This window comes from Bos taurus, chromosome 5 (assembly GCF_002263795.3).
Source record: "Bos taurus isolate L1 Dominette 01449 registration number 42190680 breed Hereford chromosome 5, ARS-UCD2.0, whole genome shotgun sequence".
Classification (NCBI taxonomy): domain Eukaryota; kingdom Metazoa; phylum Chordata; class Mammalia; order Artiodactyla; family Bovidae; genus Bos; species Bos taurus.
This window is the reverse complement of record NC_037332.1, coordinates 35,520,715-35,544,156: the sequence shown is the minus strand read 5'-3', so window position 1 is coordinate 35,544,156 and position 23,442 is coordinate 35,520,715. Positions and strand designations below refer to the sequence as shown.

At 38.0% G+C, this 23,442-nt stretch overlaps 2 protein-coding genes across 5 annotated transcripts in view; one reads left to right on the top strand and one right to left on the bottom strand.

Moving 5' to 3' along the window:
* The window catches only part of NELL2 (neural EGFL like 2), a 464,213-nt gene that overhangs the window by 317,540 nt on the left and 123,231 nt on the right, over nucleotides 1–23,442 (bottom strand). For all 4 annotated transcript variants that reach the window (XM_024991811.2, XM_059886477.1, XM_005206382.5 and 1 more), the window contains one exon: nucleotides 6,666–6,816. In XM_024991811.2, coding sequence (XP_024847579.1) covers nucleotides 6,666–6,816 — 151 coding nt within the window. The remainder of the gene's footprint in view (nucleotides 1–6,665; nucleotides 6,817–23,442) is intronic.
* Nucleotides 20,047–20,691, top strand: LOC101906916 (ATP synthase F(0) complex subunit C2, mitochondrial-like). Its single transcript, XM_059886921.1, has one exon. It carries the CDS (start codon nucleotides 20,110–20,112, stop codon nucleotides 20,539–20,541), a length of 432 nt encoding a protein of 143 aa, XP_059742904.1. The 5' UTR covers nucleotides 20,047–20,109; the 3' UTR covers nucleotides 20,542–20,691.

Below are 23,442 nucleotides of genomic sequence, written 5' to 3'. Positions count from 1 at the left end.
AGGATAATAGTGGTTGGCCCCAGGGACAGAAATCAAGTACCCATGGACATGGATGGAGGTAGCCTTTTTTCTCTATATCCTATGGTGTCTTTTCAATTTTGAACCACAGAATGTGTTACCAATTTTTTAAAATTTTAACTTTTTAAATCTTCAATAAATAATTGCTATGATTGTGATCAAAGGCAGTAAATGATATTTCTAGTGTCTCATATGTAAATAATACATATGTATATATGTGAAACATTGAAACAAGGTAAGATGTTATATGTTAGAATGGCAAAAGGAGTGGCCCAAATTTCAAAAAGGCATTGGAGGTTCATGGAGGAAGTGATGAATGTAGACTGGGAAGGTCAGTAAAAGCTTCATGGAGCACTGCGTGAAGTTCTGGAGTGTGAACACGCTTTGGATGAGCAGAAAGAAAGGGAATGACACATAGATGATGAGCAGACAGGCCTCTGTGCCCGGCATTTATACTCCTGCTGAATGATGCCACTTTTCTTCATCTCTGCCAGTACTGGAGCTGACATAACCCACAGCCTCTATTTCTCTCTGATTCTCCTTACTGCATCTGGCATCAGAGCAAGCCGCAAATAGCCAGATATCTCGGAACTCACTATCATCAATCGCATGGAAATGAAAGTGAAGTCAGGCACTGACATGAGGATCAGGGAAGCAGCAGCATCTCATCTCTAGTAGTAACATTAATGTTTATTTAGGGTTTATTCCATAGCAGGCACTATGTGGTTGAACTCACAGAGCCTTATTAATGGGGAATCATTCAAGTTATTGCTTTCTACCAAGCAGTCAAGAACTCAAAGTCAGCGGAATGCTACCACCTCACCACAACCATCCCCAAAAGCAACTAGGAAATAAGCAGGAAGAGCTCTTCTGTGAACTAAGACAGATGTGATGGAGAGCTGGACCCACATCTAATCACTGCCAGGTAAAGGATAACAGATCTCTTGTTTATTCTGATGGCCATTCTTCAACATTTAACTAGTTTACAGCTGACCATCCCATGAAGCACATAAATGTATTCACTTATCCAGGATATGTTTTGCAAACTAGTCATCTTAGTGGCTACCTCAGATAGTTCTACTGATTAAAATTTAACACTCTGGGGATACTTCGTTTGGCTTTTTTTTATTTTATTGGAGTATACTTGATTTACAATGCTGTGTTCATTTCTGCTGTACAGCAAAGTGATTCAGTTACACATACATATTCTTTTTCATTACATTATCACAATATATTGAATATAGTTCCCTGTGCTGTATATCAGGCCATTGTTTACCCATTGCATATGTAACAGTTCGCATCTGCTAATCCCAAACTCCCAATCTTTTCCTCCTGCACTCCTCCTTTACATCTGGCAATGGAATACTCTTTGGTCTTTAACAAATAGATTATAAACAAATGTTTATTCAATGGGATAATCCTCAAAATACTTTGCTAAATTTTAAAAAGCTATAAAATATTATGTCCAGTGTGATTCACTTTTTTAAATAGTCGTGAAGTCATGAAGTCACTCAGTCATGTCCGACTCTTTGTGACACCATGGACTGTAGCCCACCAGGATCCTCCATCCATGGAATTTTCTAGGCAAGAGTACTGGAGTGGGTTGCCATTTCCTTCTCCAGGGCTATACTATTTTAAATAGTATATCTATTCATTTTAAATAGACATGTATAACTGAAAGTATTAGTAAAAACTGATCTGATCTGATCCCCAGTAGAGTAAAATTACTGATGATTTTTGCTTCCTTCTTTGTGATTTTTCCTAATTTGTAAAATTCACTATAAGTATTACATGTAACGTTTCAAATTTGCAGCATAATTAAAACTTCCACATTCTAGAGGATTCATCCATCAGTACTTGAGAGTGGAACTTGTGCTACTTCCCCAGGAAAAGCCTGGCCCTGGCCTTGGGAATCACCTACTTCAGTTACCATAGCCAAACATAGGTACCTTCTGTTCGGGCATGTCCTTGTTGGCTCCTCAATTTTTGTAAAAAAAAATGCCAGTATTTCCTCCAACTCAATTGCTGCTGAAGCTCAATACTAAGTCTCACTTAACTGTCAACAAAGAATAACTCTAACTTGGGATATATCAGAGAAGTCTAACTTGAATTTAATATTTTCAAGACATTTGAAAAAGCAATCTATGTGGACTATTGCCTGGAAGACAAGGTATTTTATCAGGATTTCATACAGGAGGTGCTATTGTCATCTTGAGCAGTAAAACTTGGTTGCACAGAAGTTTCGTGCACGCTGCCTAAGGCCTTGCAGGCAGTATTGCTTCAAACACCCTCAACATAGATGCATGTTACTGGCATTGTTATAGACTTGATTTTTCTGAAGCGCACTGTGTGGTAATGCAACCAGTTGACACAAGGTCTTCTGAACTTGATCCTTTAAAGGCACTCAATACATTTTCCCATAAAAGGTCACAGGAGGCTTCAAAAGTTAAATGAAAATAAAAGAGCTGAGTAACTAAAAAAAATAAAAATAGGTCATAGGAGAAATACGTCTCTGCCCTCAAAATTAAGAATAGTTGCATTTCCTTAATCACCCAACTGGGTGTCTATTTTTTCTTTGCCCTAATTTGTATATTTCATTTTATTTTTATCTTATTGTCCTGTACATATCTCTATGAAAGTAAAAGTGAAAGTATTAGTTGTTCAGTTGTACCCAACTCTTTGCCACCCCATGGACTACAGCCTGCCAGTCTCCTCTGTTAATGGAGTTCTCCAGCAACAATACTAGAGTGGGTAGCCATTCCCTTCTCCAGGGGATCGAACCTGGGTGTCCCACATTGCAGGAAGATTCTTTACCATTTGAGCCACCAGGGAAGCCCAGATAGATATCTCTCTATATACCACTTTAATCTTTTGTAAAAATCAGCAGAGAATAAACAAGCATTCAGGAAATGATGAAACTAAAGAGACCGGTGCGAATAAGACTTAAGGAAAGAAAGATAATGTCAGCAATAATAATAGGGAAAAAAAACACAACAAAGCACAAGGTTTGGGAGGGTAACATGAGGTCAGGAGCTATCACAGTGGACAGGTTAAAAATTCTGGACTCAAGAATCGGAATGATGCCAACTGTGAAATAAGTCAGAGAAAGACAAATGCTGCATGATTTCACTCATATATGGAATGTAAAACCTAAAACAATCAACATAACAAAACAGAGTTATAGATACAAACAGGTGGTGGTCAGAGTAGAGAGGGTTTGAGGGGAGGAGATAAATAAGTGAGGGAGACTCAGAGGTACAAACTTCCAGTTATAAAATAAATGAGTCATGAGTATGCAATGCACAGTGTGGGGAATATAGGCAATAACTATTTGGTATCTTTATACGGTGACAACTTAATCTCTAATGCTTATTTTTCCTATCTGTAAAATGATAATGAGAATAATGACTTTGCCATATGATCGACTTCTGTGGAATTTTTTCTCTAGGATTATCAAGTACTTTATATGAATTTACAGATGAGGAACCTGAGGTTCAGAAGAGGTATGAAATTTACATGAGTCACAAAGCCAGTCAGTCTTAGAGCTATGACTGGAATGCACACAGTCCAGCTCCAGGTCCATACTCTGAACCATTATCTAATACATGATGATAACAGGAATTAACACATGGAATGCACTGAGCACCCTGCCTGGCACATGATAAGCCTTTAATAATTTGCTTACTGCTGCTGCTGCTGCTAAGCAAATGAGAAAGTGAATTACCAATACAGATGATTTTAATATTATAAAAAATATCCTATATCTCAAATGCAGTATTTATTTATGTAAATGTTATCAAATTTATAGATAATATAAATAATTAATAATAGATATTTATAGATAATATAAATAATTAATAATAAATTTAGCAAGAATAACTCGAAAGCATGAGAGCTAAGCACAACGATTCATATAAATATATTCACGTTGGTGCTATTTATTAAAGTTAAAAAAGAAATGAGTTAAGTACCCACAAGTAAGAAATTGATCAAACAAAATACGGCATATCTCTGTACAAAGACAATTCTGGATTAAAATATGACAATTTCAACATAGTCTTCTTCGGGTGATATGATTTGTATGAGTTCTCCTATTTCTTTGTTATACTTACCAGTATTCCAATTTTTCTACAATGAAAATACATCGCTATGCTAATTTGAAAAAAGTAAACATTATTTTTAATTGAAATAAGTCAATATAAAGCCCTACATATCATTTTAACAAGTCTACTTTATAGGAACAGTAAGAAAGGATCTGTCTGACACCAATCTGCCTTCAAGGACCTATCTGATAAAGGCTGGGGATATCAATATACCCTTACTATGTCTAAGGTGCTAAAAAAAAAAAATTTGAAACTGTTGTAAGAAGCATCAGATAGAAAGTACATAGATAATATGAAATCCATGCTGGTCAAGCATTTGTAGAGTTAATATATTCAACCCAAGGACCAAACAAAACATTGTCCATTTAGAAGGGATGGTTTTGAGGGTATCACCTGGAAGAAGGATGGGCGAGTTTCACATCCCTATGAAACAAAGCAGGACCCTGCGGTCTTTGCTCTCCCCACCATGTCCTCTGCCTGCCTTTTGTCTGTGGAAAACTTTAGTCAAAGAATAAGTTTAATCAGAAAAGTGAGAACAGATGGAAACAAAAGAAAACAATCAAAGGAAACCAAATAATAATGCAGTCATTAAGCAAAGTCAAGGACCTCTAGCACTTTCTCAAGGGCTATAGATAATATTCTGAGGCATATCCAGTGAGCTATCTTACAGATACCAAAACACCAGGCGGAGAAGTTAACTGCATGATGACAAGACTGTGCCCTGGACATAAGCTGCCACGATTTTGAGAATTGGTCTCAAAGAAAAGGGAACAAGTGGACCTTGAAACTGAAGATTAACCACACCTAAAACAACCAAGATGACACTGGTCAGACCACTGATGACCAATTTGAAGATGACTGTCGGAGCTGGCTGTGCTGTCTCTGCACGTAGCCCCCTCCTGTCTATAAAAGCTGTTGCCCCACTGGTTGCCAGCGGGGAGGAGCTGGTTTTTGGACAGATAGCCATCTGAATCTGCCCCGTTTCCAGTTGCTGGCATCTGAAATAAAGCAAACTTTCCTTTCCACCAACCTGGCCTGTTTATTGGCTTTTGAGCAGCAAGCAGCTGGACCCCACCACATCCTTTCAATATCTACAAATGGGGTAGTGGGAAAAAGCCACAGGGCAGAAAAATATAGTGCCTGAAATACAGGGGAAATTTTCTCAGCAAACAGAAATAATCAGAAATAAATCAGGCTGCTCTGTGAAGGAACAATATCCTTTGCTGTATGTGAATCATGTTGCCCAAAGCCCAATGGAGAAGGGCAGGGTCACAGTGGTATAAGCAAGGATATCAATCACCTGAAGACAAGGAACAGAAACATACCAAGAGGGAAAATCCTAGTGAATCCTTGGGAGATGGAACTCTCCCTTTTTACTAAGTCAACTACTCAGTGAATGTTTGGGTGACATCCTCCTCCGAAAAACAAGCCAAAACCTGGGAGGAAAAAAACCCAAGTGAGAGGCTTGAGATGTTACCATAATCCTTTGGGGTTAAAGATAAAATTAGATGGGATCTTAAATACTGTGAGTAATCTAGGCAGAATGTGATCAGAAACCCTATTCTATGAGTTGATTTTCTATATTTTGTTCTCCACATATATTTGGCCTTCAGTGTTTAGCAAAGATTTGCAAAGTCCCAGACTGTCCCATCTCTCATAAGGGAAACCAGGAAAAGAGGTTTCTGCTCACATCACATTAAATCCATTATATATGTAAAACACTTTACATATATAAACTCTTTGACCCTCACAACAATCTATGAAGAAGGTATTACTACCATCCCTGTACTATAGATGAGGAAACTGAGGTTATGTAATTTGCCCCAAGGTCTACCAAGAGTCACAAAGTGGGTACTCAAAATACGAACAATGAAAGAAATTTCATTGTCAGAACCCTGGCTATTCTTTCAGGAAGGAATCACTTTAACTTGCTTGATATTATTTAGCAGCAATTTATGTACATTCTAAGTGTCATGAATGAATTTTTTCTTCTCCCTCTCCACTCCTCCTCACTACTCCCACCAGCTCCCAAATCATGTTTCTCACATGTGCGAGAAACTAGGAAATACCAGATAGCATTTTGATTCAACACACATCCAAGAATAGCTGTAACTATCACAGTCTAAGAACATGTTGAAAAAGAATGTATTTGTCCGTGATTAAAATTTTAAGACTATTAAACTCTAAACCCAAGCAATATCTTAAAGAAATAGAATACAGTATTTTTGTGGCTATCTGTTTATCAATTAAGAAGTTTGCTTGACTTTAACATTGAATAGCATATCTCATGAAGAAGTTAGTGATTAATAAATGGGTTTTAATAAAATGGTAACTTCTGTATGCTCTTAGCAACACCAAAAACAGCAGCTCCTTCTGCTTTTAGGCTGATCTCAATTACCTGTGTTTGTGATTTTGCATAATATAGCAAAATTATTCTTGCTGTTTTAAACCAACCCTGTTATCTCACTTTTATTTAGTTCTCTTTAATGTGTTAATTTCACTATATAAAATGAAAACACAGGAAACTCCAGCAGTCACACATACCTGTGATCCAAATGGTGAATGGAAAGGATCACTCCGGAATTTAAGTGGGTCTGTTTTAGGGTCACCAGAATAGTAAACTCATGTTTATTTCTCAGCTTCTGAAAAAACTGTTCAGCTGTAGCAGTGGAGGCTTTTATACTTCTGGGAGTATCTAAAAAGGGAAACAAACAGTAAATAGACTAGAATGTGGTCCTTTATCCTTTATAGGCAACATCTTTCAGAAACATTACAAGTAATTGCTGATAAATATCAAGCTCCAGACTCTCCTGGTAAATTCTTTAAAAAACACTTTTTGCTACACATAACACAGACAGTAAACCACATGAATGACTGAGCTTGTATTTCAGGGATCTTTTTTCAAAAATGTCTTTGAGACAAGGAATCAAAGAAGCCTGTCAAAAAAGCCTGTTTGAAGAAGTGAGCTTCCAAGTTTTCTGCTCACACTCTTCCTATATCCTGGATACCATGGCCACATCAGTGTCAAAACAGAACAGAAAGATGTCCTTCCGAAAAAAGGACCTAAGAGACCATGATAGAGCCATTTAGCTTTTCTGACACCTTATGACAGAAAACTGGATTTAAATCAATGCGCTACCTTACACATTGATATCTATAGCCAGAAGGCTTGCTATAAATAGATTTTTAAAAAGATCATTGAAATTAGTCACTCTCAGCCTTCTGTGCACTGGATGAAACGTTAAGATCAAATTATCATACCATATTTTTGAAAGAAATGCAGAGAACTTAATTCCCACGTCCCTCTCCCCTGGTTTAAAGAGCAACTAGACAAGAGATTTGAGTGGGAGAGTAGATTTTTATCCTGCACTTCTCTTTGGTTTAGTCTTGCAGCTCCAACCTCAAGACTCACAGGATATGGGGAAAATAGCCAGGGACAGACTTAGTGGACATGACAAAGCCTATCATTCAAGCCATCTTCCAACAAAGCACAACACTTTCCTAGTTGTAGAACCCCTGGTTCTACCCCCAGAGAATGCCAGTGGCACCCAATCCTAGTCACTGTGACAACCCAAAGTTCTCCCACACATTGCCAAGCATACCTTTCGGAACAGTGTAGCAGAAATCAGGTTCAGAATAACTACCTTGATGAAACAGAGATTACAGGATTAATCTAACGTTCCCACTTTTCCAGCCCCATAAATTTATGGAATAAAATGTAACCATCTGGCTTGTGTCCATCACTGGGAATGCACAGACATGGAGAAGCCCTCAAGATAGTCATAAAATATAGGGGACAAATAATCCTAATAAAATAAAAGAAATGCTGTCATTTTCAGCATAAATACAAAGTGTTCTTTCAGGTAAATACAAAGTGTTCTTGGATCACAGAGGGAAAAGTAGCCAACATCAGTTGGAGGGAAGGAGCTCATAAAACAAATGGCATTTGGTCAGGAGGAGACGGTAAAGAATCCACCTGCAATGAAGGAGACCCGGGTCTGATCCCTGGCTTGGGAAGATTGCATGGAGAAGTGAATGGCTACCCACCCCAGGATTCTTTCCTGAAGAATCCCAGGGACAGAGAAGCCTGGCGGGCTACAGGCAATGGGGTCACAAAGAGGCAGACATGACTGAGTGACTAACACTTTCAACTTCTTCACCAGGTAGAGAAGAGAGGGAAAACCATTCCAGCCATAGAAATAGCTGATGAAAAAGCAGAGAGGTGTGAAAGGGCATGATACGGCTGAAAAACCAAACAGCAGCCACTGCAGAATGGAGCTGGGCAGGAAAGTTGGATAGGATAGGCAGGGCTTTGTGTGCCAGTGTAACAGATACTTGTCTTTGTCATCATCCACGATTTAATCTCTGGATGCAAAAATTAAAATAAATAATAATAATTCTTATGTACCACTGAAAAACCATCCCACCTCACTCCTAACCCACAGCTTCCTCTGTGTTAGAAGGATTCTGATCTATCACAGCATCACCTCTTCCTGTCCACAGTAACTGATTCAGGAACAGGCACCTAACCCAGGACAAGGAAATCAGGTTCAGGATACTGGTTCAAAGTTTCAGGACAAAGAAACTTCGGTGTTTCCAAAAATAAACTTCTTCAGTTCTATCCCACAGTCACAACAAAAAGCATAACAATAATCTGCAATTTCAGCCATGGTTAGTGTAATACTTTCTCCCCAGACTCCAGGAAGGAGAAGAGAGGCTTTGCAGAGATGCAATCCAATTCCTCTGAGCTCCAAAACCTTCTGCTGCCTCAAGGAGGCACATAAGATGTGACTCTGAGAAGAATTTACCTAGTGTTAACTTTTAATCTACTCCAATTTACATACAAGTGAATTATTCACAAATTCCAAAACTTCATTCTAACTTATAGATAGAAGCAAATTAAAATTGAATTATAAATATTTATTATGCTCCCCCCTCCCCTCCCCTTTTCAGGCTTGAGTTGATTCAAGGTAGAGCTTGAGCAAAATCCTTTGTCTTGCTGAACAGGGTGATAGATGAGGACTCCAAGGAGAGAAACAGAGGAAGAACTACATTGAATATGGAAATGATGATCAGAGCCACCAATAGAAGCAAAGGCGTGGCCCAGTGAGGTTAAGCTCCAATAATGAGAGAAAGAAACTGAGAAAAGGATAGCAGCTGCCTGACAAGGAAGAACTTTAGAGAAGAGATGCTTAAAGAGGATTTCTAGAAAGTTTCATCATTTGTTACTCAAAAGAAAACCTCTGTTATTTTCCATTGCTTTTGGGGTCAGATTCGTGAAGGGTTGAGAGGCTGTATTATTTTTGTGGGTTTTGTTTGTCTTGTTTTCAGATGAAATGACATGTGAAGACTGACCCATGATGAAAGGAAGGACATAAAAATGGATTATATTTGAATATCCTTGGTAAAAATGTACATCACCATGGTTGAAAACATGGTGAAGGCAAGTGTAGTTGAAGGGAAATTATTTTGTAAAAATTGTTCAATCTTCATTTTGGAAAAATTTCTCTGGTAGCCATATGGAAGGTTATTTGAAAAAAAAAAAATGAACATAGGGAAAACTCTTGAGAGACTAATAATTCACATGATTGTTGACTTTTCGTTAAGTTTCACATGTTTTGGCATTTACCAGGAATGGTGATATAGAGCTACTTACTGGTCATTTCACTGCCTGTCAGGAACGCTGATGCAAGAAGGGCCAAGTAAACACCAGATGTTATTTGCACTGAGATTCAGGAAGTGCTTAAGGAGACCTGCAAGGCAGAACCATCCTTTATCCTACCAGGGTGGTAGGCAGGGTCCCAGAAGATCTCTATCCAGCTTAGACTTAAACCTATTCATTCATGGGGTCACAGTTCAGGACAAGCTCTCTCACCTGTCCAAGCTCTCCTCTTGGCCCATTACACTTCCTGTTTTGCTCCCTCTATGAGGATTAGGATGACTTGCAAGAACAGACCCTCCAACATGGAACATGTCCTGCAGAAGCTCCATTCAATCTACACTTTACTGACAGGAAAAATGAAATTCTTTTTTTCCATCCTGATTAACCAAGTTCATGGTTATAAAGGTTTAAAAACTGGGGCTGGCATGAATCTGGCATTCCTAGTCCAGAAGCCTAAGACACAGTGAAGGGGGGTTATTGAATGAGACAGGGAGAGCACCTATAGGAAGCAGAATAATTTTCAGCTTTCTGTCAATAGAACAGCATCTTCCACCACCCCTTACCTCACCCTAATGATATTTATATCTATTGTTCCCCCCGAAAAACATGTTTTTCAAGAATCCATTATGTCTGAGTCTAACAAGGGCTTGAAGGGAGCCCGAACTCTGTGAGTAGCTCAGAAAACTTAGCAGGGGTTGAATTCAAGAAGTCTTTAGAAAGCAAAGTCTAAATAATTTGGTCACCAATAAAAGACATGCCAAAGGTAAAAAAAAAAAGAAAAAAATTGAATCCAAAATTCCCAGCTTGAGAGACTGAATGAAAGGAACTGCAGGACAAGCATAATGGTACCCAGATGGGATTTCAATTTTAGAAACGGTCATTCTGAGGTGTTCAGAGACGTGCATGGGGACATGTCCAGCAGGAGGCTGGCACTACAGAACCTGATCTCAAGAGAGAGGTCAAGGTTGGCAGTATAAATGTAGAGGTCATTGGAATACAGCATCTAAAGTGATAGGCATGCCTGAGTAAATCATAGGAATCACAGGAATGAGAGGAGGATAAAAGGATGGACCATAAAGACACTAGATCTGTAGAACAGCAGGGACAGCATATTTAACTTTATATACGTACTACATAATGCTGCACATCTATACCATACAACATTTGTCTTTCAAAAATGTGTAAATAATATATTTTCCCCTTTGAACCCACATTCCATTTTATTCTCACAAAGCTTGACAAGGACAACTGTTATCACAGTTGTCAATGGGAAAAGCAAACCAAGGAACAATTCTGTGAGTCACCCAAAGGCATCCAGCATGCTAGAGGTGTAATGGGGATGACAATTTTTGGTCCCATATTCCTTCCACTAAATTGCCCTGCCTTCTGAACACATCCTAACCTATGCTCAACTGCCTCTCACAAGCAGAAAAGTAAATTCAAGAATGTGAACACAGAAAATAATGTAGAAAAAAGTAATTATATAACATTTTTAGTTTCTTAAGTGACTGGCTTAGTAGTGATTTTAAGAAAGGTCACTTTCCTCATTTGCATTTGTTTCCCAATTCGTAAAGTTAGCATTCTTGCCTTTTATTTTCATCTCAAAGATTATATAATGTTCAGAGAGACTTCTTAGTTCCCGTGATTATTACTTCAAGACCCAACTCTATTCCTCACCAGAAAATCAAGGCAGAGAAACCACCATGTGAGAATAATTCTACTTTATTTTTGTTATCATTTCAATTTTCAGAATTCACAATTAAATTCAGGGATATATTAAGCAATTCCTCAACAAGGCCTCCTGTTAGGAACCACGTATAAAAAATAGAATGTGTGTGGTGGTTCTGAACTCAGAATAATGAGTTTCCAATGCCAGCTATCAGATGACTAGCTGTGTTTGGCATGTAGCAACACCATGTGTTGGCTTTTCACATTATGATACATATTATTATTACTCTCACAAGCAGTGAGCCTGTGGTACCTACTCAAACTACCAAGAGCCATTATACCCTTGTGACTTTCTGAGCTTACTTTCATTCTAAGTATCTCACACTCCACAAAATACAAGTTTCCACATATGAAAATTGACATAAAATTTTGGGCAATGTAAACACTGCATTGTTTTAAGAGTCTGATAAAAAAAAGTTTCTGGCAATGAAATTATTCTTAGAATAAATCCTGCCTACCACCCTCTGTTTCTAGAGAACTGATCATTCTCTTACGGACAAAAGTCAAAGTGAATTGAATTTCTTTTCAAAGAAGAACTGACAAAGATCATTTGAACTGCCTGTTTAGAGAAAAACAGGCTAAGAAAAGGGTCTTTAAATACTACTAGGAAGCTGCACAGAAGAACTTACCAACACGCCCATGCTATACAAGGTCTTTTTAATTGCAGAACTGCTTGAATTTAAAGCAAAACTTTGTTTCCATGCTTTCCATATTTATTGTGTGCAGTGCATAAAAATCCCACCAAAAACACAAGTGGCATTTTCAAGTAGTTATTAATAAATAATAAAGCATGTCAGAAGCAATCACATCAAAATATTCATTTTTAGTCATGCGACTTCCAGAATGAAGACATGAGCTCACACGTGAATGCAGAGTAACCCCCTACACACACAAACAGAGTGAGGGTGAAATGGAGCGAGACTGGTTTCTTTCTAAATCAAAATGCAGCTGAATGCAAGTGTATCTGTGGTCACAAATATGGATGTTTACTGATAAAGAATCCAACTGGAGCTTCTTTAAGTACTAATTTTGGTGCATTAGTAGTAAAAGAAGGAATCTGTCCATCTCCCAATAACAAAGCAACTGTTAATAATTCTTTTCTTCTTTTGCACTTAAACTGCATCACTGCTACTGCCATCATGAATCTAATGAGTCTCTGTTCCCTGACAGGTCTCTCTCCTATCTGCAGTATGTAGAAACCTAAATTGATTTCCTGCCACATAATCAGACTAATACAGATAAAATGTGCAGATTCAATCATTAAAAACAGTCTATCTCAGGCATAGAATGGTTAACTTAGAATGTTCCAAAACTCACCAAAATACCCTATTTTCCCAGTCTCTAACTGGGAAAGGTTGTCTTCTAAATTCAGGTTAGAAACGTATGCTGTTATAACTATTATCATTATTGTCTATTGCTCTTGCTCTCCCTTCAATATTCCCATGCCTTTAGAGTCCAAAACTTTAAAAGCAAAATAAAAATTTTAAAAGCCATAAAAACTGGACTAACACAGAATATACAGTTTGCAAAGTCTTTCAACATGAGCAATCTCATTTAAGCCTCACAGCAACTTTGAATAAATGGGATTAGTAGCTCTACAGTAGTAAAAATTACAGATAAGGAAAGCAGTGCAGAGAAACCAAATCACTCATCTCCACTAGAGGCTCAAAATCAGAGCTGATGTCTATCAACTTACTATATGAGGAACTTGTTGGTTCAAAACTTCAGGAACTTCCTGAATGAAATCTAAAACTGGCCACATACACAGAGGGCAAAGAGAGACTGTAGGAAGAGGTAGACAGCTTCAGATTGATAGGTGGCAGGTTTAACAAACAAAGGAACTTAGACACCAGGCTTGTCTTGGGCAGTTGCAAGATGAACAGATCTCCACACTTGCCTACCAGAATCTTAAAAGTTTATATAGAAACCTTAAACTGGGTTCAGTCACATATAACTCCCAGATGGTCTCAAAAACACATTGCTTCTTCAAGGTGGCCGTATGGTTGAAAAGAGCTCCCACTGTGGGTACCCTGGAATGCACATTTCAAGGATGGGAGAGGGTGAGGAGCTTCTGATTGCCCTGATCTGGCTTTTGGGTCATCTGGCGGTCATGTCCTCTCAACAACCTTCTCCAGTAGAGTACTCTAGGCAATTACATGGGAACAAACCTACCAAATTCAGTTGACAGAACCTGGATCCCAACCCAGGCCATGATGGCTGATACATACTCTACAAAGTAGATAAACCCTCATTTTAAGTTAACGTTTATGAAAAAATTTATTCTGAAGATAAACAAATACATTTTTCTTGATCTTTGGCTCAATTTAGGATTTGCAGATCTATAAAACTACTCATATCACACAATCTCTCAGCTAATATTGAAACAACTGAGGTGTAATGGCACTAAATTTTAAAGTTTTTTAAAAGATAATTTTCCTCAAAAAGTTACTGATCAAAATGTATGAGTAATCCACAACTTTTTCATCAGCAAACACACATCTAAGGATGCCACATCCTCACCCTTTAGACATCTACATGCTTCTTTACATTGCCGGGTTCGGGGAGTACAAAGACACACTCTTGGGAGGTCAACTTGGAAACATCCCTTCATTAAATCCAAAACAATCTCAAAAGTTTATTTCAAATCCACAGATAATTATAATTTGATTCAATGCAAAATAAACATATCTTCACATATTATTTACCAAAAAGATTTGTTGGCTTAGTGTTGTGAATACCTGTGTGCATGCTCAGTCATGTCCAACTTTGCAGTTCCATGGACTGTAAGTGGTCAGGTTCCTCTGTCCATGGAATTTTCCATGCAAGAACACTGGAGTGGGTTGCCATTTCCTACTTTAGGGGATTTCCTGACCTAGGGATTAAACTCGAGTCTCTTGCATCTCCTGCATTGGCAGGCAGATTCCTTACCACAGCACCACCTGGCAAGCCCCAACACACAAATAGACATACACAAATACATATAATAAAAAATCAGAAACAAAAGCATCCACTAACTAGTCAAAGAAACAAAAACAAATAGCAGATTCTACTACTAGATTTAGCAACTATATGATTGACTTTAAGTAAATTATCAGAATTTTATTAAAGCAGAACAAAATGTAGTCAAGGTGTAAAGGGGTTAAAATAAGAAAACATCTCTACACTTTGAAGCTTAAAATTATATACACAACAGCCACCAGACAAGATATTCTCTCTCTCTCTTTAGTCACTAAGTCGTGTCTGACTCTTGCAACTCCATGTACTATAGCCTGCCAGGGTCCTCCGTCCATGGGATTCTCCAGGCAAGAATACTGGAGTGGGTTGCCATTTCCTTCTCCAGGGGATCTTCCCGACCCAGGGATCAAACCCAGGTCTCCTGCATTGCAGGCAAATTCTTTACTGATTGAGCTATGAGGGAAGCCCTACACTTTGAAGTTTAAAATAAGAGAAGATATTAATGTTACTTTATTTTTGTTTGTTTTGATTCCATGGAAACAAGCAACTTTCTGAAAACTGGCTTCCATGAAAACTGCTGCTTGAGTTTATAATCATATTAATACTTTTAGCTAGTGTTTACCAGTCCCTCAGAACTTCACCAGTGAAATTAGCAGCTGTTTTGTTACCAGCAAAATTAAGAAGGTAAATTAGCCAAAACAGTATTTCTCTTTATCATCTCTTCTCTCAGTTGCAATACTGCTCAAGAATAAGATCAAATAGACAGAAATACTAAGCAAATAGAAGAGAATATGATGACTGATGACAATGACAATGTCAATGATTAAAATGATGACATCATTTACAACTTCAGTAGACTGGCTGCACTGTTTTGTTGATCCTGCCTCATTACTTATGGATAGTAGTCTCAACAACATCATTTGAACATAAGTAGTAGATCTGAGAATTAGTAATTTGCTACATCTTTATTTAAAGTAGCCCAAAATATTATATACAATTGAACCCAAACTGTATACAATGTCTTAGCTAATATCATTAGTCAATGTCTTAAATACATAAGGAAACTTAAATTCATGGACTTTCATGATTTACAAAACATGCTTTTGCTGTGATTAAAGTAATTATAAACTTGAATAAGTGAAATGTTTGAATTTCTTTAAAAAAGGAGAATATATGAATTTTTATTGATCTTACTATTGATCATTAACAGGTGAAGAGGCTCAACTGCACCTTCCTATATTGATACAGTTAGGATGAATGAGGTGTTGCTTACATTAACAAAATGCTCACCTTAACAGTGACGTGTATAAATTCATCGATTATGTAACCTCTCTTTTCTATTATAAGATATCTCATATATAGTACCTAGCTATATCTTTAATACATATATAATTACTCTTTGTAAGTTCTTCTATTAAAAGAGTAACTAGAAATTTAAAAGAAATATATATATATATATAACAGTTTTTTAAGTGAACCATATGTCATTCATTTATTTTATTTGAAGCCTCATCAAATATTCATACAGTCCGTGAGAAGGATAAGACAGAAAAAACAATATGTTCATTCACAAAGCTGGCTATCTTTTTATCCACACATATGTTAGTGTTTAGCTGGCTTAGTAGATTTATTAATGTAAAAAGAAAGAAAAACAACATAGGATCAAGATGAGATTTTTATTATGTATCCTCAACATTCAATTGAACTATTAATTGACAAGAATAAAGAATAGGGATCGCTAAGATAGTTTTACATCTATAAAATGTGAAATTTATAAATGGTGCAACCTCAGATTGCACAGGCAGATTCTAACAGAATATTTGCTGAATAGCCAAAGAGACAGTATACAGTTCCCCATCAATTATGCAGAGCTGAAGTGCTGAAATACACAATTTCATCTTCTACCTAATAGGCCAATTTGACCTGAGACATCAATTTTGGGAATTTGCTCCGCTTTTATCCTTCTTTAATTACAATAATCAAATTACTTTAGAATAACAAGACAACAAAATATCAGTTATCATGATTTATCACCCTATTGAAACTGTGCTCTTTTATGATTATTATTTTCACTGCAAGAAAGAAAACAGCATTATAAAGTACCAAAGGATACAGGGCATAGCATAATCAGTTTCTCAATCCAGAGTCTCAGACACCAGCCCTTAAGTCTACCTCTGTCCTTGTTCCCCAGGCCCCGTATCTATCTCCCCTCCATTTCTGAACCAGTTATGATAATTAAGCCAGAAAATTAAAAGTGAAGCTCAGAATTAAGTCTTACTGCTCAGAGATTCAATAATAATAAAATAGCTCTGAGAATTTATACAGCCTCTAAAATAAATCATTTCCCAGCCCTGCTATGTTGGCCCAATCTACAAAGTTGAGCCACTGCTTCAGTTTTCTAGCCTAGAACTCAAAATTCTGTCCTGCACACCCATCTGTTTGGTTGAAGCTCTGATGTTCAGACAGGATCTTGCCAATTCTCTCTGCTAATCCTCAGGAATAGATGAATCCTGTTAAAAAGTGTCAGAATGCTAGATCCATCAAATGATGCCTGCCTGCCTTTGAACTGTAGGGGTTACTGGACTTTCCTCATTAGCAGACTGTATACCACTCCAACTCCCACTCATCCTCATACCCTCCTCCATCCTATTTTATCATCCTCCTGGAGTTTTTCCTGCTCCTATGAGTTTTTATAAATTACACTCACTATTTAAGTGAGGATTCTATCCCTAGATAAAGCACAGAAGATTCACTCACTGTCTAAGGTTATCTTTGAACTTCACCTTAATCTCCACTACTCATTTCCAGGAGCCTTAAATCTAATCTTACCAAGCTTAGGTCTCTCCCATTTCAAGACTTGGGTTTCTCCTTAAGTGCTCCTTCCTTTGCTAAGTATTGCCTCCAGTTTCTGGCTCACTTTAATTAATTCAATAAATATATATTGAGCACTTGCTATGAAGTGAGCATTCAGCAACAAAGATCAGGAATAATTCAATACAGTGAACTGTCTACTGTGCAGAGACTGCTCATTTTCCTCCATTAGCAATAATTGTCTTCTTTTTAGCAATTAAACTCCATACTTTCATCTGGGCACATGGCTGTTCAGCTAGGAACTATGTTCCAGCTAAAGAGGCCAAGTGACTCCGATCTGGCAAAAAGGAGTAGAAGTGATACGTGCTATGATCCAGATTTTAATATTAAAAAGGAGACCGACTGCTCACCACTTTCCTTTCCCTCAGACTGGAATCAGGATACTGCAGTAGTAAGTGAAGTTCTTCAATGAGGACAAGTGCGTTGTGGGACCCTGAATAATCTCACATGGCAAAGATACCCATCATCCAAGAAAGCAATGGCCTGCCTCTAGCCTGCTAAGGTGAGAGAAAAATAACTTCTTCCTTTATTAAACACTACATTTGAGGTGTCTCTGTTACAGCAGCTTATTAGCCTGTTTCCTAGGTAATACATCTCTCCAAGTTTCCTCAGATGCTCCTTGAAGAGTCATTCTTTAAAACAAGTATCAGCAAATGTGAGGTGGCATCTCATTTTGGTTTCAGTTTGCACATCTCTGATAATTACTGATATTGAGTACCTTTCCATCTGCCTTCTGTATATCTGGATGTCTTCTTTCAAAACGTAAATATCCTCCAGTTAAAATAATTTTTAAAAAAATGCCAATTGAAGTCCTCTGCCTATTTTTAATTGGGTTGCTTTTTTAATTTTATGGGTTCTTTATATATTTTGGATATCAACTCCTTACTAGATACATTGTTTGCAAATATCCTCTCCCATTCAGTAGACTGCCTTTCATTTTGTTCATGGATTTTTTTGTTTTGGAAAAGCTTTCTGCTCTGATGTAGCCCTACCTCACATCTGTCAAAATGGCTGGTATCAAAAAAACAAGGAACAAGTGTTGGTAGGAATGTGGAGAAAAGGGGACTCTCATGCACTGTTGGTGGGAATGTAAATTGATGCACACATTCTGGAAAACAGTATGAAGTCTCCTCAAAAAATTCAAACTAGAACTATCATATGATCCAGAAATTCTACTTCCAGATATTTAAGGAGAGAAAACAAAAGCATAAATTGAAAAGCTACATATGTATGTGTGTATACATATATATTGGAGAAGGCAATGGCACCCCACTCCAGTACTCTTGCTTGGAAAGTCCCATGGACGGAGGAGCCTGGAAGGCTGCAGTCCATGGGGTCGCAAAGAGTCGGACACAATTGAGCGACTTCACTTTCACTATACATATATATATATATATATATATCCGTATGTTCATTGCAGTACCAGTTACAATAGCCAAGATATGGAAGCAATCTAAATGTCCATCAATAGATGAATGGAAAAAGATGTGGTACATATATACAATGGAATATTTACTCAGCCATAAAATAAAAAGAATTTTTAATTCTTCATTCTTCCTTTCCATCATCTATAAATTTGAAATATTCCCATTTGCAGCAATATGGATAGACATGGAAAGTATTATATTAAGCGAAATAATTCATACAGAGAAAGACAAATATCATATGATTTCACTTATATGTGAAATCTGAAAAACAAAACAAAACAGAAGAGACTCACAGATACAGAGAATAAATCTGTGGTTACCCAAAGGGAATGGACGAAACAGGCGAAGGGAATTAAGAGGTACAAACTCTCAGTTACAAAATAAATAAGTCACAGGGATATAAAGTATACATAGGGAATATAGTCAATTATGGGTTTCCCTCATAGCCTAGTTGGTAAAGAATCTGCCTGCAATGCAGGAGACCAAGGTTCCTGGGTTGCGAAGATGCCCTAGAGAAGGAATGGCAACCTGCTCCAGTATTCTTGCCTGGAGAATCCCCATGGACAGAAGAGCCTGGCAGGCTATAGTCCATGGAGTCACAAAGAGTCAGACAAAACTGAGCAACTAAGCGCAGCACAGCAGCATGTTAGTTTTAGATTGGCTTAGTAGATTTATTAGTGTAAAAAGAAGGAAGAAACATACAAGATGAGATTTTTATTATGTATCTCCAACATTCAATTGAACCTATTAATTGACAAGAATAAAGAATAGGGATCGCTAAGATAGTTTTACAGGGTCACAAGAGTCAGACACAACCTAGCGACTAAACCACCACCATTGTCAAAATTAAAGTTAACTTTGGTGATGAATGATAACTGGTCTTAAAGGTGGCGATTATTTCATAATGCATAAAAACATCAAATCATTATTCTGTATACCTGAAGCAAATATAATATGTGTGTTAATTATAACTCAATTAAAAACAAAGTAAATAAAACAAGCATCAGCAAAATTTTCTGTATATGGCCAGACAGTAAATATTTTAAGCTCTGCAGGTCACATACATCTCTTGTTACACACTCTTTTATATTCATATTTATGTTTGCTGCTGCTAAGTCGCTTCAGTCGTGTCTGACTCTGTGCTACCCAATAGATGGCAGCCCACCAGACTCCCCTATCCCTGGGATTCTCTAGGCAAGAATACTGGAGTGGGTTGCTATTTCCTTCTCCAATATTTATGTTTACAATCATTTAAAAATTTTAAATGGCCCACCCCCTCCCCACCCCTCTCTGTCTTCTCTGCACTGGGAGCAGCTCTCCTGCTGCAGCCCTTCATCCCCTGAAAATGTACACTTGCGCCAAGTTCGTCTCCACCCCCTCCTTGATCAGGAGAACCTCTACACTATTGAGCCGATCACTGTCTGCAGTGGTGGTAAGACGTCCGGAGACACTGACGGATGAGAGCCACAGCAGCTTGGCAGTAGTTCCCCGTCCCCTGACCACCTCACTTACTCCTAGCCGCAGCTTCCAAACCAGTGCCATCTCAAGGGACATTGACACAGCAGCCAAGTTCATTGGAGCTGGGGCTGCCACAGTAGGGGTGGCTGGCTCTGGAGCTGGAATTGGGACCGTGTTTGGGAGTCTCATCATTGGTTATGCCAGGAACCCTTCTCTGAAGCAGCAGCTCTTCTCCTATGCCATTCTGGGCTTTGCCCTCTCGGAGGCCATGGGGCTCTTTTGCCTGATGGTGGCCTTTCTCATCCTCTTTGCCGTGTGAAGGAGCCGTTTCCACCTCCCATAGCTCTCCCGTGTCTCATCTGCCCTGTATTTTTCTTTTCCTGTACCTCCCCAGGCAACCTGGGGAAAGTGGTTGGCTCAGAGCTTGACAGAAGGAAGACAAATAAATACTGTATTAATAAGAAAAAAACTAAATAAAATAAAAATTTTAAATGGCTTCTCAGGTGGCTCAGTGGTAAAGACTCCACCTGCCAATGCCAGAGACACAAGAGATGCGGGTTTAGTCTCTGTGTCCAGAAGATCCCCTGGAGGAGGAAATGGCAACCCACTCCAATATTCTTGCTGGGAGAATTCCATGGACAGAGGACCCTGATAGGGTACATTCCAGGGAGTCATGTAGAGTTGAACACAACTGAGAGACTGAGCACACAAAAATTTAAAAAACCATTCCTAGCTCAAAAAGTGAAATGTTAATCACTGTCTAACTGTGTCTGATTCTTTGCAACTCTGTGGACTGTAACCCACCAGGCTCTTCTGTCCATGGAATTCTCCAGGTAAGAATATTGGAGTGGGTTGCCATGTGCTTCTCCAGATCAAACCGAGGTCTCCTGCATTGCAGGTGGATTCTTTACCATCTGAGCCATCAGGGAAGCCCTTTTAGCTCAAAAGGTCATATAAAAAACATGCCCCAAATTTGGCCCACAGGGCCACAGTTTACTAAACCCTAGGAGCAACAAATGTAGATAAAATTTCCCTTAGATAAACAGCAATTCTTTTAGAATAAAATAATACCATTCGCAGAAATGTGGGTGGGCCTAGAGATTACCATACTAAGTGAAATAAACTAGAAAAAGACATCTACCATATGATATCACTTACATGTGCAATCTTAAATATGACACAAATGAACTTATCAATGAAACAGGAAGAGACTCACAGACATAGAGAATAGACTTGTGGTTGCCAAAGGACAGGGAGGATAGGGGAGGGATAGATTGGGAGTTTGAGATTAACAGATGCAAACTATTATATGTAGGATGGATAAACAACAAGGTTCTACTGTGCAGCACAGGCAACCACATTCAATATCCTGTGATAAACCACAATGGGAAAGAATATGAAAAGATATATGAATAATTGAGTCACTATGCTGTACAGCAGAAATTAACACAACATTATAAATCAACTACAATAATTTTTTAAAAAAGAAATTATTTTATATCTTTAGTTATACTTATGTTGAGAATGTAAGACCAAAAAAATGTAATGATCTGCTTAATTAGAGCAGGTCTAGATGCTATAGAATCAAAAAAGGAGGAGAAAATTCCCATTAACTCGCTTTCATCACTGCTGTTAATATCTATATTGGGGGCATATCCTGTTGTCCTTCACTCTGTGACAGGCTTCCTGAGTGCAGGGATCAACTTTGTAATTCTCCTTCTTGGCACAGTTCATGTAGAAAATACATATGTGGACAATTGTCTTGTTCACTGATGATTTTCCCATCTACTTCTATGCCTTTTCAAAACAGTGTTTGTTGTTTGCTCAAATAACTAAGTAGAAGTTAGAGATTTATTTTGCCTTCAAATATTCCTTTGCATTGCACTTAGGTTAATACTTATTATTTAAAATCTAGAACAGATGATAACCCAAACAAATGTAAAAAAAAATTTACAGTAATATTTTATATTGCTATATATTAAAACCAAAGACTCTCTCCTTTCCCCTTGGAATATAAACTGGCAAGTATGGAGAGGGAATCTAGATTTATGAAAAGAACTCAGTCTTTTGTAGCACTGAGATGAGCATGTTCCTAGAAAAAGGAGTAATAGAGGGTCTCAGTTAATGAGAGGTACAAAACCTCCCCCTCACGTGATTACACTGTGGCTTGAGACTTTCTTAGAAACGTCACCAATTTCCAGAATGTCAGAGGAAACAATTTCTAATTGAATGGCAAAAAACACCTTCTAGAACCAAATGAAAGCACTGGACCTGTCTTCCCTCAGCTCCACCGTCAGTTTTGGGATAGTTGTGAGTTGACCTACACAAAATGTTCAGAACATTTTGATAAATTAATGTTCTTGGTTTTCTTTCTTATGAAAAAAACTATTCAGGCAAAACGTCTACACAATGGTCTACAGATAGCTTCCTCACTACATTTTACACCCTTTAAAAGAGAGGAGAACCAGGCATCAGAATTATCCTGGATTTATATAGAAATCAGGATTTAACATGTCACATCCTGCCTTCTTGACAGTTCTTTTGCTTTCATGGTAGTCTAGAGCTCTGATTGTTTATTATGGACTTTTTCATTGTTTTTCAGTGTAGCGCTTTTGCTCTCTTATATCTTTCTCTGTTTCCTGTCTAATTCCTTTATATGCCAGTCTTACATCCTCAGAAAAACTGGTTTTATCTCCTTGAGGGCAACAACTGCACCTTTTAGTTCTCTTCAATTTCTAACTACTGGCGATTATAGTCCAAGACAGAGAGAAAGAGTCTGAAAAATACTTGTTGAAAAGAGTTGAATTAATTTTCCTTTTCAAGGTCTGCAAGATAAAACAACATACCCACCTTGGCTGAGTGAGAGTGTCACTCCCATCCCCTCTTAATTCCCCACTGAAGCAAGGCATACAACCCTGAGCTCACTGTGCAGCCCCAGGCAATGCCTGCTACCCAGGCAAAGACAACTGGCAGCGCACTCGGCTTTATGCAGAGGTCCTGAGAGGCGTGGCCCATAGTGTTATAAGTACCAGTCTTATTAGTCCAAGTTAGGAAAATTGCTAGAGTTTGAAATTCTTTTGAAACCCCAATATCTGAGTATAACCTAAAACAAGCTGCTTCTTTTCATTCCAGAATTTCCTATTTGAATGTTACCCTATGTCATATATTTATTCCTCTTTGTTTATATTCTAGTTCCACAAAATTGTTTTCTTTCTAGCAT

What these genes read in the sequence shown, in the direction of transcription:
- LOC101906916 (XM_059886921.1), top strand. Translation starts at nt 20,110, where the DNA reads ATGTACACTTGCGCCAAGTTCGTCTCCACCCCCTCCTTGATCAGGAGA.